Source organism: Schistocerca serialis, chromosome 1 (assembly GCF_023864345.2).
Source record: "Schistocerca serialis cubense isolate TAMUIC-IGC-003099 chromosome 1, iqSchSeri2.2, whole genome shotgun sequence".
In the NCBI taxonomy this organism is placed as follows: domain Eukaryota; kingdom Metazoa; phylum Arthropoda; class Insecta; order Orthoptera; family Acrididae; genus Schistocerca; species Schistocerca serialis.
Genome location: NC_064638.1, coordinates 1,012,267,967 through 1,012,287,124, shown reverse-complemented (window position 1 = coordinate 1,012,287,124; position 19,158 = coordinate 1,012,267,967). Strand labels below are relative to the sequence as shown.

Below are 19,158 nucleotides of genomic sequence, written 5' to 3'. Positions count from 1 at the left end.
TTCGTGTGGGCTCATGAACTAATTGTTCTAAGTGATTCTCAGAGGAAGCATTTAGTAAAATTTCGGAAGACGTTTTCTGTCTACCACCGGCTTTGAGCATGTATTTTCGCCAACAAATCGAGGGTAGATTGAAGTCTCCACCAATTATAACTGTATGAGTGGTGTACTTATTAGTAATGAGATTCAAGTTTTCTTTGAACCGTTCAGCTATTACATCATCTGAGTCGGGGGGGGGGGGGGGGGGAGTCGTTAGAAGGAGTCAATTATTATTTTGGTACGGCTGTTGAGTATAACCTCTACCCATAGTAATTCCCAGGAACTATATCTATATCAACTTCACTACAAGATAAACTACTACCAACAGACACAAGCACACCACCACCTACTTTATATAATCTATCCCTTCTAAACACGGTTTGCGCCTCTGTAAAAATTTCGGCACAATTTATCTCTGGCTTTAGCCAGCTTTCTGTTCCTATAACCACTTCAGCTTCAGTGCTTTCTATCAGCGCTTGAAGCTCTGGTACTTTCCCAACACAGCTACGACAATTTACAACTACAATACCGACTGTTGCTTGCTCGATTCTCGTCGTTCCTTTGCCCTGTACGCTTTGAGACTGGAGCCCTTTTTGATCTTTCCTGAGTCTGTCTAATGATACGCAACGAGTCATTTTACACACAGCTTGCAACTTAATTTTGTAGTATGGCTATATGCTGAACAATTATAAAATATTGTTTTTGATATATTCAGTAAGTCCTACCCATCACCTTTACACATTAAAGTAATAGAAATTTTTCTACATAATAGGAGATCTTCAGTTTGTTTTCCAGTTTTACTTTGCTATTTGTCAGACATTTTGTGTCACTGGCTAAATCATCAAAAATTATTGGCGCAGTATTAAGCGTTCCTTTTTGTGCTAAAGGCAGCCTTAATGTGGGGTAATGAATGGCATATGTCCTTCTGGCATTGTTATTATTTACTTCATTGTTCCCTCTGAACTGCAGTTGATTATTTGCAACAAACTTCATGACAGAATTAATATACTATAAAGCGGTGTCACTCCTTAAAGAAAAGTCTACGAGATGACTGTAGGTGTGCACCACATACTACTCTTATGGCAAGTTTTTGAGCAATTAAGTCTTTCTTTCTTAAAGATGAGTTACCCCAGAACATAATTCTATATGACATTATTGAATGAAAATTCGTGAAATACGTCACCTTACTGATCTGAAATGATTCTAAGTGCAACTGTGACTAAACTAAGTTTTTTAGGGGTTCCAAAATGAGCTTTTTCCATTTTCAATTTTCATCTACAAATATCAAAAAAAGTTTTGCATCACCTAAGTTTGAGAGTTCCGGAACCTGTACAGAAAATTGGAATGGAGATCAACATAAACATCATTGCCGCATTTATTACTGCTCATTAAAACCATACATTGCTTGTTGCACCACCATACAGCGAAACATTCAGAGGTGCTGGTCCAGATTGTTGCACACCGGTACCTCTAATAGCCAGTAGCACGTCCTCTTGCATTGATGCATGCCTGTATTCGTCGTGGCATACTATCCACAAGTTCATCAAGGCACTGTTGGTCAAGATTGTCGCACTCCTCAACGGCATATATCCCTCAGAGTGCTTTGTGGGTCACGTCGTCCATAAACAGCTCTTTTCAATTTATCCCAGGCATGTTCGATAGGGTTCATCCTGGGCACTCTAGACTAACGGTGTCGTTATCCTGAAGGAAGTCATTCACAAGATTTGCGTTATGGAGTCGCGAATTGTCCATGAAGACGAATGCCTCGCCAATATGGTTGCGCTATCAGTCGGAGGATATAAGATGAACATCAACCAAAGCAAAACGAGGATAATGGAATGTAGTCGAATTAGATTAGGAAATGAGACACTTAAAGTAGTAAAAGAGTTTTGCTATTTGGGGAGCAAAATAACTGATGATGGTCGAAGTAGAGAAGATATAAAATGTAGACTGGCAATGGCAAGGAAAGCGTTTCTGAAGAAGAGAAATTTGTTAACGTCGAGTATAGATTTAAGTGTCAGGAAGTCGTTTCTGAAAGTATTTGTATGGAGTGTAACCATGTATGGAAGTGAAACATGGACAATAAATAGTTTGGACAGGAAGAGAATAGAAGCTTTCGAAATGTGGTGTTACAGAAGAATACTGAAGATTAGATGGGTAGATCACATAACTAATGAGGAGGTACTGAATAGAATTAGGGAGAAGAGTATTTGTGGCACAACTTGACGAGAAGAAGGGACCGGTTGGTAGGACATGTTCTGAGGCATCAAGGGATCACAAATTTAGCATTGGAGGGCTGCGTGGAGGGTAAAAATCGTAGAGGGAGACCAAGAGATGAATACACTAAGCAGATGGATGTAGGTTGCAGTAGGTACTGGGAGATGAAACTTGCACAGGATAGGGTAGCATGGAGAGCTGCATCAAACCAGTCTCAGGACTGAAGACCGCAACAACAACAACAACAACAACAATCAGTCGGAGGATGGCATTCACGTATCGTACAGTCGTTACGACGACTTCCATGACCACCAGCAGCGAGCATCGGCCCCGCGCAATGCCACTCCAAAACAGCAGGGAACCCCCGCCTTGCTGCACTCGCTGGACTGTGTGTCTAAGGCGTTCAGCCTGACTGCGTTGTCTCCAAACACATCTCCGACCATTGTCTGGTTGAAGGCATATGGACACTCATCGGTGAAGAGAAAGTGTTTCCAATCCTGAGCGGCCATTCGGAATGTTGTTGGGCCCATCTCTACCGAACTGCGTGGTGTTATGGTTGCAATGATGGACTTCGCCATGGACGTCGGGAGTGACGTTTCCCGTCATGCAGCCTATTGCGCTCAGTTTTAGTCGTTACACGATGTCCTGTGGCTGCACTAAAAACATTATTAACATGGTGGCGTTGCTGTCAGGGTTACTCCGAGCCATAATCCGTAGCTAGCGCCCATCCAATGCAGTAGTAGTCCTTGGGCGGTCTGAGCGAGGCATGTCATCGACAGTTCCTGTCTGTCTGTATCCCATCTCATGTCCGAACAAAATCGCTTTGGTTCAATCCGAGACACCTGGACACTTTCCTCTTTGACAGCCCTTCCTGGCACAAAGTAACAATGCGGACGCGGTTGAATCGCGGTATTGACCGTCTAGGCATGGTTGAACTACAGACAACACGAGCCGTGTGCCTCCTTCCTGGTGAAATGACTGCAACTGATCGGCTGTCGGACCCCCTCCTTCTAATAGGAGCTGCTCATGCACGGTTGTTTACATCTTTGGACGGGGATAGTGACATCTCTGAACAGTCAAAGAGACTGTGTCTGTGATACAACATCCACAGTCAACGTTTATCTTCAGAAGATCTGGGAACCGGGGTGATGCAAAACTTTTTTTGATGTGTGTATATAGACACCTATGAATTTTGAAGTTTGCACCCTGTTTATTATTTCCTCAGCATGTGTTACACTTTTATTTGGAGTTGTACCCGTAGATGTGCAGAACTGAATATTTTGTGTGTCTTTAAAATTGAGGGCGAGACCATTCGCAGAAAACGAGTCAATGATACTTTTAAGAAAGCTGATTACTATTTTTTCTGTTTCTGAAAAATTGCTTGTATCGATTGCAGTACTAGTGTCATCTGCAAAAAGAACTAATTCTATTAGTTATGTGTTAAATAGAGGATCGTTTACATATACGCAGAACAATAGTGGATCTAAGACTGAGCACTGTGGAATCCCATACGTGATTTCGCCCCAGTCAGAATAATGTCCATGGACTACATTGTTTAAATTACTAAGTACAACTCTCCGCATCCTTTTCGTTAGATATGACATTATCCAACAGTTGGCTATAATATCAATCCCATAAAATTCAGTTTATCTAGGAGTACATAGTGATTTAAACTATCAAATATTTTAGATAGGTCACAGAAAATAGCAACAGGCGCTGTTTTATTATTTAATACTCGGAAAATTTGGAGAGGATGTAAATTTCATTCTCAGTGGAAGAACTATTGTAAAATCTAAATTGTGTTTTGCTGAGGATATTATCGTTGGTCAAGTGATATACTAATCTGGAATACATCACCTTCTCAAAAAATGTCACCAGAGAAAGAGGTGGGTGGTTATGACATCCCTCTTACAACTTTTCTTAAAGAGGAGTTCAACTACGGCACGTTTCAGTCTTTCAATATTTCTTGAGCTAGTGATGCATCACATATTTAAGACGGGACAGTGTTTATTATATAGTGACCAAAATTTAATATTTCATTGGAAATAGCATCAAATCCATAGAGGTTTTTATTTTTGAGGGTATATAAAATGTTCCTAATTTGAGAGGAAGAAGCTGGTGATACATTCATTTGATTTAATTCTATGAGAGTTGCTTTTTCAACATAATTCCATGATTTTTCTCCTGAACTGTTTGTTTCTATACTTTCCGCTGTATTTAAGAAAAGATTATTAAATATATTTCCTATCTGTTTTTCATCATTTACAGCCTTAACAAAGGAAAAATAGTAGTAAGATGATCGAATAGTTGTCTGTCTGCTGGTTAACAGTTTTCGAGTGCTAGGGGAGTACAGAAGTATACAGTCTACCGACTGGGAGCAAGTGCAGCAAAAAATAACACACCTTACCTCTCCATAATAATACGAAAAAATATGGTAACGATTCTTTGGTAGCAGCAGTAACAACGCATTTTCATCCTTTAATTATTTAATGATTTTAATTGTATATTATTTTTCTTACATTCAGTACTTGTGTATTAACTGCGTTTCGCATTCGGTATAGGCCACATAAAAACTCTCTGAAGCCAGACAGCTTACGTCCTGAGAAACGGAGAAAAGTTTAAGTAGATGACATTGTAAAAACATCTTCTGTTAAAATTTTTGTACTTATAAATGAAAAGTCTGCAGTAGCAACAAGGCTGCAGGCTACTCAAAGCCGTTCCAACATACCAGCATGCTATTCAAATAATTTTAAATATAAAAAGAATAACTATAATAAGGAAAATAACCTAGCTTGGATGTTTACTGCTTCAGTTTTCATTGAGTAACAAATCATCTCGTTCTACTAGCTGTCAGTGTCTTACACGAGATTGTCGACATAGGCCTACTAGTGAAAAGTCGACAAACTAAGTCATAAGGAGGTTCTTTGTGATACTCAGTAAAGTATGATACTTCCTGCAGTTGGTCGTGATTGGGGAAAGAAGTACCATCCTTGAGGATGACATTGGAAGTACGGACAGACGCTCGGTATGAGAGGACTGAGGTGCTTACGCCAGGGAATGAGCTCCCTTTCCTTGGCGCACTGCAGAACAAAGGGGTTCGGGTAGGTTACGCCGTCGGTGCCGCAGATGGGCAGGTAGATGGCCTGGTTGTCCGCCAGGTAGCAGACGGTGCGCGCGTTGTTCGGCATATGGATGTCGGTCAGCTGGCACGCCCCGTCGTGCACGATCCGCAGACCTGCAACAGCAATGATGGGACAGACAACAGGTTTAGCAGGCGGCAGTAGTGTTGCGACAACCGACTGGTTTTGCAGGCAGCGGTAGTGATGGTGAAGTGTATGGTACAAGAAGTAGCAACTGACTCTAAATTATGAAAAGTATGAAGTCATCCACGTGAGTACCAGAAAGTAATCCGCTAAATTTCCGTTACACGACGAATCATACAAATCTAAGGGCTGTAAACTCAACTAAATACTTCTGAATTCTTGTTGTTGTCGTGGTCTTCGGTCGAAAGACTGGTTTGATGCAGCTCTCCGTGCATCCTGTGCAAGCCACTTCATCTCGGTATATCATTATGAATCTGCTTACTGTATTCATCTCTTGCCCTTACCTCTACGATTTTTACCTTCCAGTACTAAACTGCTGATCCCTTGATGCCTCAGAACGTGTCCTACCAGCCGATCCCGTCTTCTAATGAAGCTGTGTCACAAATTCCTCTTCTCTCCAACTTTATTCAGTACCTCCTCGTTAGTTGCGTGATCTACCCTTGTAATCTTCAGCATCTTTCTGTAGCATCACATTTCAAAAGCTTCTGTTCTATTCTTGTCTAAATTGTTTATCGTCCTTGTTTCACTTCCATACATGGCCACACGCAATACAAATACTTTCAGAAAAGATTTCGTAACACTTAAATCTATACTCGATGTTAAGAAATTTCTCTTCTTCAGAAACGCTTCCCTAGCCATCGCCAGTCTACATTTTATATCCTCTCTACTTCGACTATCAGCAGTTATTTTGCTGTCCAAATAGAAAAACACATCTTTTTATTTCTTCTTCCTGGATTTTAATTCCTATTCCAAATTTTTCTTCTGTTTCCTTTACTACTTGCTCAATGTACAGATTGAATAACATCGAAGATAGGCTACAACCCTGTCTCACTTCCTTCCCAACCATTGCTTCCCTTTCATACCCCTCGACTCTTATAATTGCCATCTGGTTTCTGTAAAAATTGTAAATAGCCTTTCGCTCCCTGTATTTTACCCCTGCCACCTTCAGAATTCGAAAGAGAGTATTCCAGTCAACACTCTCAAAAGCTTTCTCTAAGTCTACAAATGCTAGAAACGTAGGTTTGCCGTTCCTTAATCTTTCTTCTAAGATAAGTCGTATGGTCAGTATCGCCTCACGTGTCCCTGTGTTTCTACGGAATCCAAACTGATCTCTCACGAGATCGGCTTATACCAGTTTTTCCATTCGTCTGTAAAGAATTCGTGTCAGTATTTTTCAAGCATGACTTATTAAACTGATAGCTCGGTAATTTTCACACCTATCAGCACCTGATTTCTTTGGAATTGGAATCATTATATTCTTCTTGAAGTCTGAGGGTATCCCATTTGTCTCACACATCTTGCTTAGAAGATAGAAGAGTTTTGTCATGGATGGCTCTCCCAAGGTTATCAGTAGTTCTAACGAAATGTTGTCTATTCCCGGAGCCTTGTGTCTACTTAGGTCTTCCAGTGCTCTGTCGAATTCTTCATGCAGCATCAAATCCCCCGTCTCATCTTCACCTACGTCCTCTTCTATTTCCATAACATTGCCCTTGTATAGACCCGTTATATACTCCTTCCACCTTTCTGCTTTCCCTTCTTTACTTACGACTGATTTTCCATCTGAGCTCTTGATAGTTGTACAGTCTCTTTAATTTTCCTATAGCTGGCGTCCATCTTACACCTAGTGATATATGCTTCTACATCCTTACATTTGCCTCTAGCCATTCCCGTTTAGCTATTTTGTACTTCCTGTCGATCTCATATTTGGGGGCCGGCCGGAGTGGCCGAGCGGTTCTAGGCGCTACAGTCTGGAACCGCGCGACCGCTACATCCTGCCTCGGGCTTGGATGTGTGTGATGTCCTTAGGTTAGTTAGGTTTAAGTAGTTCTAAGTTCTAGGGGACTGATGACCACAGCTGTTAAGTCCCATAGTGCTCAGAGCCATTTGAACCACTTGAATCATATTTGAGACGTTTACATTCCTTTTCGCCTGCTTCATTTACTGCGTTTTTATACTTTCTCCTTTCATCAATGAAATTCAATATCTGTTGTGTTACCCAAGGATTTCTATTACACCTCGTCTTTTTACCTACTTGAACCTCTGGTGCCTTCACTATTTCATCTCCCAAAGCTACCCATTCTTCTCCTATTGTATTCCTTTCCCCTGTTCTTGTCAATCTTTCCCTAATGCTGTATCTCTAAACTCTCTAAAACCTCTGGTTCTTTCAGTTTATCCAGGTCCCATCTACATAAATTCCTGCATTCCTACAATTCTGGAAGTGCTTACTTCTTCATGTCTACATATATTCAACGAAAGATAGTGATCGATGCGGCCTGACAGAAGAAGAGTAAATGCTTGCCAAACCAACTCAGGCTGTTTTACGTCTGTGCAAACCAATAGAATGAAGTAACCGAAACATTCCTCCTGACAACTGGTTTACATCTCTAGAACTCATTCGTGAGCTGAGCAAGAGAGGACTAACATACGTAGGAACGGTCAGAAAGAACAAACGCGAAATTCTCCAAGAGTTTTTGGCTGATAAAAGTAGGCCAGTTGGGTCAGTATTACATGTACTCACTGAGAATACAACACTGGTTTCATTTGTTCCTAAGAGAAACAAGGCAGTAATTCTTGTGGCTTCAATGCATCATTCCATTGAAAATGATACCATAAAAAATAACCCAGAAATTGTTTGTTACTACAATACAACGAAATATGGAGTAGATTTGCTCGACGTGAAATGTGCCAATTATTCGTCAAACAGACGTACAAGGCGCTGGCCAATGGCAGTCTCTTACACACTTGTAAACATCAGTTGCGTGAACCGTTTTGTTCTTTATTTGTGCTACAGAGGAAACCCCATGCTAACTCGCCTCAAATTCACCAAAAGTCTGGCCATGGAGCTGATACAGCCACATCTAAAAAGAAGCCTAGCAGTTCAAAATTTACCTAGAAATATCGAGGAACTGATCCACAAAGTTGTGGGAGACACTTAGCAATCAAGCGAAGGCATGCCAAGTATTAGAATGGACAAAAGAAAGACGTGTATGAAGTGCCCTGCGTCCAAGAAGAGGAAAACGGCGCATAAGTGCATCAAATGTGGTCACCCAGTTTGCCTGGAATGCAGCAGAAAGATGCGTGTTGACTGTGCAAAAAAAATGTGATTTAATATTTCAGTGCAGTTGATTATTATCTTTTTTTTACATTTTCTACAATATTTTATTTATATTTAGGAATATATTGTCTGGTATAACAGCGATTAAAATCATATGAAATCTGACACTGAATGGCTGCACGTACTTGTGATATTTCGTGTTTATTTTATATAATTTAAACAACAAATTGTTTATATGGGCTGAAAAGCATTAAATTTACTTGTAACCTGAATTAACTGACTATGTACTTGATTTCTGTCAATTTATGTGCAGTTATGTGATATAAAATATTAGGTGGTTTGAGAGACCGCATATTTCTAGTTATGCACATTTCAGAGATGTTTCGGGTTAAAGGTTAACTAGGGTTGTCAACTTTTCAGAGACAAATAATGCTTTTCTTTCAAGAAAAGGTGAATAACAATTATATTCACAAAAATTTTCTCGAAATGTATATGTTCATAGACATAAATATGAATTTTTCGTACTTCTTGAATTAAATATGGATTTTTGGTTAGTTTTAAAGGCTTAATAATTGGTGCTACATAAAAATTTATGTTTCAATAAATGAATTACATTATACTTAAATTTATTGAGGGTGCCTCTCTTCCCGTTGGTTTGAACCTGTTGTAAGTAGCCTGTTTATGTGTTTGTATGTTGGCAGCGCTGTAGACTGCATTAACATGACTGACAGCGCTCTGCGCCCTCGCTAAGAGACTCTGTGGTTAGAAGTTATTAGTTAGCAGTGATGGAGGTTAGCAGTGTTAGCGCGAGTGGATGATTTGGACGTGTGTCCTTCATGGAGATTTGGTGTTGACTGGAAATGGATTGTAAAATGATGATTGATATATCCGCTAATGATGGAATTATTGATGACTATATAATTTTTGGGAACTGGATATCACATGATTAAGGTAAAATCTGTAGAAATACGTTGTTTGCACAGAAACAAATCTTTCCTTTGCTAACTACATGCCTATTAGTAGTTAGAGCCTATAGTAGTTAGAATTCTTTTTATTTAGCTGGCTGTATGGTTGCTGTATTTGCTGTAGTTCAGGTCATGAAGATTTTCTGTGAAGTAAGTGACTTATGAAATGTATGGGTTATTGTTAGGATTTCGTCTAATTCAGGGCCATTCTTTTGTGATAATTATTTGCAGTCAGATTGCGTTGCGTTTGTATATTGTGGGTAATAAATGAATAGGATAAATTTGAGATGTGTTTGTCAGGTCAAATTCTGTAGGGCAGTGTTGAAATGATAAAAATTAAGCAAAGAGACAATAGGTTCAGTTTCACTAAGAAGTTTCACTCAGTAGCTTAAGAAGGTTACCTAAGCATTCAGCAGTTTAAGTAAAAACGTAGAAGTTTCACCTTCTCAGTTATTTCAGTTTAAGTGAAAACATATTAAGAAGTTTTACTGTCACCGATATTTCTCTTTCGGTAAATGCTGGGGATGACGTGAACAGAAAGTATAAAAGAAACAATTATTTATTTGTTTGGTTACTTAATCACTTGATTTTAAGAACACACTGTTACCTTTCGGAAGTAGTTTTTCCCGTGAGGAGTATTTATACATTATTCGTTAGTTCTCTTCGACTTTTTTCAATTAATACACTTTCAGAATGTAATTCATACCTGCAGATACTTTACATCGCATTGACTGTATCGGGAGGATAATTTTTTTCTAGACATTTGTGTGTTGCGACCTGACGAAACTACAATCGTCTGGTCACAAATGTGAGTTCTTCGAGTGGATTGGAATATGGTTCATTTTTAACTACAACAATTGAAATATTAGTTCACTTTGTTACTTGAATCAATAAAAATATTTACTTAATTTGAGACAGTTCTTTTCCACAGGAGAGCGTAGATTATTTACGATTGTCGTTGACTATGAAAGCATCACTGGATGCATACAAGCACACACTGTTCTCTTGAAGTACAATGTACGGTATTTACAACAGTAAAGGTGCATCTGACTCATTAACAACTAATGATGCTGACCGCTGCAGCTGAGGTATCGAACAGGGGTTGAGCTCTTGCATGCTCGACACTGCACTGACCTCAGCGTCAAGACATTGCTATGGTTACGTCGTTGCGAACTGCATCGAGCTTTCACTAATGTCTGTGGTACTGATTGGTTTTGCCGACTTTGATGTGGCACCGCGATCTCTGGACCGTACCACAATATGATTTATTCCATTCCCACGTCACTGAGCGTCTCGGCAATTTGATCCAACGTTCACTATTAAGTAAACACCTAGTCGTAAACGTAGAGGTTAAACTGAATCAAAAGCTGGTTACTGGCGCTCAGTAAAAGGCAAATATCGCAGAGACAGTAACAGTGACAACAGGTGATAACGTAGTGTATTCAACAACAATGGTTTAACAACGCCAAACGCCGCTCAGAAGGGGATGCGCTGGAGATAAGGCGACAATGTTGACTATTTTCATTAGGTTTCCCCCGCAGACAGATTTCACTCGAAAGAAGTGAATGAATAACAGTACAATCGATACTTAAAACTGCAACCAGCTGAACTATTTTTTTTATACATAAAGTTGCGCCCGCAGACTCCTTTCTCTCAAAAGGATGAAAGAATAAAGCAAACTACAAGTGAAATTACAACCCAATGAGTTAATTATTTTCCATCACTAGGCTGCAACAAGTGATCAGGCGATAATCCAACAGCAGAACACTGTCTATATTCCTTCAATGTCTATATGGCCTCAACGTTCAATCCGTCCTCTGTAGCATCATACAAGGTCACCCAAAAGTCCGTTAATATTTCAAAATTCAATACTTCACGGAATAATGTGGGGAGAGAGGTAAGAATTGACACACATACGTGTAATGACAGGGGGTTTTCTTGAAACCACATAAAGGTGCACAAAATGACTAACAGAAGGCGCTTCATGTCTTCCACACGTGTTGCAATACGGGGTGGAGCGTCCTGCGGAAAAGTCGTGCCTTCCAGCAGATGTTTATCAGCCAGACTAGTAATGATCTCACTCCGTCTCTCGCTCCAGTATATTTTATTCACGATTCTCATGCGGTGTCGCTGACGTGTTGCTGTCCGAGCAATCCCATGTCACGTTAGGCACCTGTGTCAATTTGTACGTCTCTAAGTACATTATTCCTTGAATTACTGCATTTTCAACTGACTTAGGGGAACCCTAGATGTTGATTGAGGAGTCGCTGTCGACCAGATCAGTGTCCCCTTCAACCTGATCAAAATAAATTGTTGATTCTTCGTGCACTCTTGAGGCGTGTCTTAAAGAGTAATCTAAAGTTTAGTTCGTTTAATTGCTCTAAGATGTCAGTTATTGGTTTAATGGTGGACTTATTTACTCATTTTCCGAAAATTATCATCATGTATTACCTAAGAAAGCACCTGAGGGTAAATGTGATATTATCGCATGATTTGTCTGACAATTTCTTGCCACAGTAATATAAAGAAGAATAGAAAGAAAAATTGAAAATTTGTGTCTATGTGTATCCACAACCTCTAGATACTTTATATCAGAAAACATGGTTCGTTGTAAGCTGTACTGTAAATGTAAATAAAGAGCGTTTATAGTACAGCCTACAATTGACCACATTTCGTAAAGAAAGTTGAAAAAGCAATGTAGGAATATTAGACTGCTTTCGTGGAGGGTAAAGGAACCAAATAAGCAACTCTGAAGTTGTACGGGGTAGAGAAAGGCCGACTCAAGAAAAATCTGGACTGTGGGTAGTGTAACCTGGAATAAGATTTTCACAAATAATTTACGGTAAGTTAAAGTATTTCAAGTATTTCCGTTCAGTAATATCCTATAGTATAATATTCTGGGGTACTCTTCTTTAAGAAAGTAAGTTTTCGTTGCACAAAATGTGTCGAACGAATAACGTGGGGCGCTCACACACGACCATATTGCAGGCATCTGTTTCAGGAATCAGTCATTTAGGCAATTGCTTCACGCTAATGTATTCCCTCTTGAGCCATGTCGTTTGTTGTTGAATAATGCGCTACATTTCTAAAGGAACAATGTGCGTAATTACAACAAAAAATAACAATCTACATTAAAATTAACTTTAACCCAGTAAGAGGTGCACAATACTGCCACCAACAGTTTTTTATCGCATACACCGTGGCATAAAAGGTCTGACATACCGTTAAATCTCAAAACAAACTGAAAACATTTCTCCTCGACAACTCCTTCTATCAAATGGAAGAATTTCTATTTGTTTAATGTGTAGAGGGAGGCGGATACAAGTTTCTAATTTACATCACCACTAAAAACTGTAAACGCTCGTCATGTGCATCATTGTACATATGAACGCAAAATGACTAATTCTCCATCATTACGATTAATCGTACGACCGATCCTTGGAACATGAAACAAAGCAACTGTAAGAATATGGGACAGTATTTCTTAAAATAGCGTGTCTAATTGTTTGAGTTTATTTGTATCGACGAAAAAGAGTATTCACACGTTTCAGTCGCTGGTTGCGCTGTTGTTGTTGTTGCCTGGAACACTGGTCTGATGCAGCTCCCCACAATAGTTCATCCTGTGCAAGCGTTTTCATTTCTACACAAACACTGCAACCCACAACCATTTTGAAACCTTCTTACCGTAGTCACACATCAGCCTCTCTCTACAATTTCTGCCCCCTATGCTTCCCAACATCAACAGATTATCTATTCCTCACTGTCTCGTGGCCTGTCAATCTACCTCTTCTTCTAGTCAAGTTATGTGATGTATCAGCTTATGATACTTGAAGTCCTATCTGTATTTTTCGAATCATTACAAGAAACTTAAAATCGGAAGGTAAATCTTCATCCTTAACCCAGTATTTCATGAGCCAGCATCAGAACTCGCCTGTTCAGAGAGACATTCATTTACACGACACACATCGACAGGGTGTATAGAATCAAAAACAGGAAAATCCATGGAATCAGTAGGCAATTTGTTTCCACACTGCACGTTTGAATAACCAATAATAATCGACAAAATATTCACACTTTGCCTCTAAGTAAAGGAAAATTAGTTTTGTAAATTGCAAATTGCCTGCATCACAATGTTCGGCTGTGAAATGCATCTACGTAACTACTCTGCAGTTCCCACAGAAGTGCCACTTAGAGAGTTTCACACTATTTCTCTATCGTTATACTCTCTAACAGCGCCTGGGGAAAACGAACACTTAAATCTTTCCGTGCGAGCACTGCTTTCACTTATTTTATTACAATAATAATTTATTCCTATGTTTGTGGGCGTCACCAAAATATTTCCACAGCCAGAGGAGAAAGTTGATGATAGAATCTCAGTGAAAACTTCTCGCCTCAACGAGTAATGTCTTTGTTTTAATGGTTGCCACATCAACTCGAGTATCAAATCCGTGGCATTCTCTGCCATTTTTCTAGATAACAGAAAATGAACTGCTCTTCTTTGTAAGTTTTCGATGCCATCCGTAAATCCTACTTGGTAAACATCCTATACCTCACAAAAATATTCTAGATGACGTTCAAACCTATCGTAGACAGTCTGTTTAGTAGACCTGTTGCATCTTGTAAGTTTTCTGCCAACAAAAAGCAGTATTTCCTTCGTCTTCCGCACAACATTATTTACGTGGTAGTTCCAACTGAAGTTGTTCATAATTGTAATCCTTCGATATTTAGATGAACCGACAGCTTTAAAATTGTGTGATTCATCGTGTGACCTGAATGTAACGTATTCCTTTTGGTACTCATACGGATGATCTCAAGCTATTCATTATTTAGGGTCAACTGCACTTTTCGAACCTTCTTATCATTTTACTAGACTGTAAATGATAGCATCATCAGTAGAAAATCTAAGGGGACTGGTCAGATTGTGCCCTAAACCATTTGTATAGTTTAACAGCAGCAGAGGACCTGTAACAGTTCCTTGGAAAACGCCAGGTATCACTTTTGTTTTACTCGACGACTTCCCATCAATTACTACGAACTGTGACGTTCCTGACAGGATGGCAGGAAAATCGCAAATCCAGTCGCACAAAGAAGCAAAAAAAAAAAAAAAATTAACTTCCGAGAAAAGTCTCGGTGGTCATAGTTTCACGCCATAAGCAGCAATCAAACTGAGAAAGAAAAATATAAAATTTCCGCTGCTGTTGTCATGAACAAATGAAACTACAAAAACATCTTTATTCCGTTAATTAAGTAAAATTTCACGTTTAAGTTTTTTACTATAAACTTAACGCTGCTTACAACGCTTTGCTATTACAGACGACTCTGCCTCTCTGCAAACATACAGATACAGAATATAACAAATCAGCAGCTGAGCGCCACATCCACATACATTATGTATTTACTACACGACGGGGCAACATCAACAAATAGTGCCGTATGAACTGATAAGGTCGACAGATTTAGAGAAAAAGGAAGTTAAAATCTGGATCTCGTAGAGGATCACGGTAGAAATACTGTTAGAGATAGGAGCGTGTTGAAATTCCAAGACAGGAGACGGTTACACGAAAGCGTAGAAAGGCATATGAGACGTGAGAGAACCTCGAATCATCAAATTTCCTACAGTAAATAGACAAGCACATGTAGTATGAAAGTATTAACATTTGATGTGAGAGACAAAATTGTAGACATATCAATAACTAATTTAATTAGGGAAGTAACAGTACTAATGTACGGTTATGAAGTCTTTTGCGACGGAGAAACTAGATAAAAAATTCTCAGTTTACTAACCAAGTTAAAAGTAAACAAAATCCCAAGCCAGTTTGATGACTGTCAGACGTAGCATGTGAGGATGCTGACAGAGGCAACCATCGAAATCTTAGGATTCATTTGAATTTGAAGTGGTAGGTTAACCGAGAACTTAGTATTTGGAGCAATTTGCAACTTCTTGTTCTTTTCAGCCATCGGTCTCCGGACTACGTGAACGTTGTTCATCACTACCTAAAGATACGTACGTTTTCTCGCCGTACGTGTTACAAGTACCTTGCACAATGTGTTCAAGCGAGGCAATGTTCAATGATGTTACAAAGCCAGATCACTCAACATTCACACTCTTGACCCTGCTACTATCGAAAAGCTTGCTGCGCACCTGTAAGAATGGGACATGCAAGCCACGCTATAGTGCCAAGGTCCATTGTTCGTTGGGGAGAAAGTCTTATTACATTCTAAATACTTATCTCTCACCCCATATAGTTTTTCTTCTTTTACTTCATTGAATTTGGTCCAGATAGTCCTATACTGTTGGCTGCCCTTTTCATTCTGGCAGTTGTTGCTTGTTTTATACTAGTATGCAGTTAAGGTTTCAATCTGGATGTTATAATATATTGCCAGAATATCTTCCAATTCAGTTGCTTAATATAATGTAATGATGAAATAGGCCACTCATCTGCACAAGTTCATCAGACGTGGAAGAGTGAAAACGGGGGATGGTCACATATTGGAGCTCCAGGTGTAGGTAATGCTCACTGCTGGTATTCGATTCGATATGAGTAGAGGCAGTGCAAACTTTCTGTGACATCATTCACCACAATACGTGCCATGAGGTATGCTACGACGAGGTCGGTCACACTGTAAGGAATTAAATATTATGTGAGCGCTCACAAATACAATGGGATATTTTTCTAACAGAGCTATTGTTAGTAAATATATTCCTCGCAAAATCGTACACGAAAAAGATATTGTGCATCTTTTCATTTTTACGAATGGTATTTGAGGTACAAGAATTGAAAAATAATTCTGTTAACATAATAGTTTGCAGTTTTTGTTGCTTAGCAAACTATTTAAATATGATTCAAATGGCTCTGAGCACTATGGGACTTAAGAGCTGAGGCCTTCAGTCCCCTAGAACTTAGAACTACTTAAACCTAACTAACCTAAGGACATCACACACATCCAGGCCCGAGGGAGGATTCAAACCTACTACCGTAGCGGTCGAGCGGTTCCTGACTGAAGCGCCTAGAACTGCTCGGCCGCAGGTGCCGGCGGTTGATAGAATACATTCGTTCTGATAAGTTAGAGGTTCTTCGGCAATATTTTTTGTTCTAGAGACTAAAGCTGTTAGCGAAGACGATTCGCTCCGTATGTTTTGCTTTACTCGACTGTGCCGCTTACACAAGTAGCAGCAATATTTACAAGGGGAGGCCACGACTTTGGGAACACGGATTTGCTTCAAACTTTGTACATGTTTAGTAGGCCATTAAAACATCATAATGTGCAAGTAGTAAGGTACACTACACTGGCCATTTCGAGAAAATCATAAGAGGAGTTTACGCGTCTGTTATGTAACTTTTGTATCTGTGCGTAGGTGCCGGACGTCATAGTTCGTGGTGCTCAAGTGGTTAGCATTTGAGCTTCGTAAGACGAACGTGTAAGAGGAGACTACCGCTAAAACATTCATTTTTGTAGCTCATGTGCAAATTCTGTGACATTCAAAAAAATTTGCTGTTACTCTATTCGTTCTTGCTACATTAGCAACGTCTCACTGCCAAATGGGGCCTGTCCCTGTGTCTGTATAGCTGTATAGCGTCAATGTGCGAAGTAGTTACGGGTGCCTTACCAGATTGCATGTTTAAGAAATTTCGCAAATCACGACAGGCACATATTTTCAGGCAAACAACATGTGTTTTTTCGTTAACCTGCCGACAGTTATGAATATGTTTGTTCTAATAATTAATTTAATTAAAAATAATGAGTAGTCAAACAACATGAAATTCACTAAAACTTCATACAAATATACGTGGCTTTTTTAATTATATTACCTCTCAAATGTCATATAAATTAAATAGTATGACCAATGATTAAAGAAATAAACATTGAAAGTTAAGTTTCAGTGCGAGTCGAACAGTCGCCTCATTCACCTTCTTCTTGTGAAGCTCGAACTCTAACCACTTGACTGCTCTGAATTTGAACATCGAGTATCTACGCACAAATACATCCATTACATAAAAAACTAAAATAAACTCCTCCCGAACAGGCCATGAAGGCCCAAAGGTACTGACCGGCCGCCATGTGATCCTCAACCCACAGGCATCACTGGATGTGGATATGGAGGGGCATGTGGTCAGCACACCGCACTCCCGGCCGTATGTCAGAGCCCGGAGCCGCCACTTCTCAATCAATTAGCTCCTCAGTTTGCCTCACAAGGGCTGAGTGCACCCCGCTTGCCAACAGCCCTGGGCAGACCGGATGGTCACCCATCCAAGTGCTAGTCCAGCCTGACAGCGCTTAACTTCGGTGGTCCGACGGGAACCGGTGTTACCACTGCAGCAAGGCCGTTGGCCATCCGTTACATAATAGACTCTTAAAACTTCTCTTGCGATTTTCTCGGAATTGCCAGAGTAGTACATCTTATTACTTGAACATTATGTTGTTTTAATGGCCTGCTAAAACTGTACAGTGTTTGCAGTAAATCTGCGATCCTATCGCCGTGGCCTCCCCTTGTTACTTCAATCCCCTTGTAAATCCAACAGCATCTCAATGACTTTGATATCTCCACAAACCACACATTCACGCTTGTTGTAATTAACACTGTTTACAACGGTTTTCAACATGATATAACTTTCTTTAGCTAACACAGCATATACGACAGAGATGGATGGCGTTTCATCACTTTCCTGATACATTACTGCCTTCAGGCTTATCTTTGAGCCATGTATTCAGACTCTCCACTTCTCAGGTTTGTATGTAAATATTCAGATCTTCCAACAAATCGTGCCGCGCGGGACTAGCCGAGCGGTCTGAGGCGCTGCAGTCATGGACCGTGCGGCTGGTCCCGGCGGAGGTTCGAGTCCTCCCTCGGTCAAGGGTGGGTGTGTTTGTCCTTACGATAGTTTAGGTTAAGTAGTGTGTAAGCGTAGGGACTAATGATCTTAGCAGTTAAATCCCATAGGATTTCACACACATCTGAACAACAAATCGTCTTCCGTGATTTCCCTAAATCGTTTCAGGCAAATGCCGGGATGGTTCCTTTGAAAGGGCACGGCCGATTTCCTTCCCAATCCTTCCCTAACCCGAGCTTGCGCTTCATCTCTAATGACCTCGTTGTCGACGGGACGTTAAACACTAACCACCACCACCAACAACAAATCGTCAGTGTCACTGCAGAATGTAATGTTGCCTTCAGTGCTAAAATGACACTCAAGTTTCTTCTGACGCATCAGAAACATAGACACACGTAGTTTCTCAGCGAGGTGATCCCATTGCTGCAGACGTGAGGCCAAAAGTTCTGCTTTACGCTTTGGAAGATCTAAATCCCTGACCACATCGCTGAGTTCACACTGTGTAACTTTGTGTGGTTCTCCAGATGACAATGTTCGTGTAAATGTAGGATCTGTCACTGGTGGATGATTGCATGTAAGTCATGATGCTAAGCAGGACCGCCAAACTATACTGGAAATGAAACTTCCTGGCAGATTAAAACTGTGTGCCGAACCGAGACTCGAACTCGGGACCTTTGCCTTTCGCGGGAAAGTGCTCTACCAACTGAGCTACCCAAGCACGACTCACGTCC

At 40.1% G+C, this 19,158-nt stretch overlaps 1 protein-coding gene and 1 pseudogene across 1 annotated transcript in view; both read right to left on the bottom strand.

The window, feature by feature from the left end:
• The window catches only part of LOC126454983 (serine protease inhibitor dipetalogastin-like), a 289,557-nt gene that overhangs the window by 43,659 nt on the left and 226,740 nt on the right, over positions 1 to 19,158 (bottom strand). Inside the window, exon 6 of the mRNA XM_050091141.1 lies at positions 5,303 to 5,488. Within this exon, the coding sequence (XP_049947098.1) occupies positions 5,303 to 5,488 (186 nt within the window). The remainder of the gene's footprint in view (positions 1 to 5,302; positions 5,489 to 19,158) is intronic.
• LOC126427255 (5S ribosomal RNA) lies at positions 17,811 to 17,928 on the bottom strand (annotated as a pseudogene).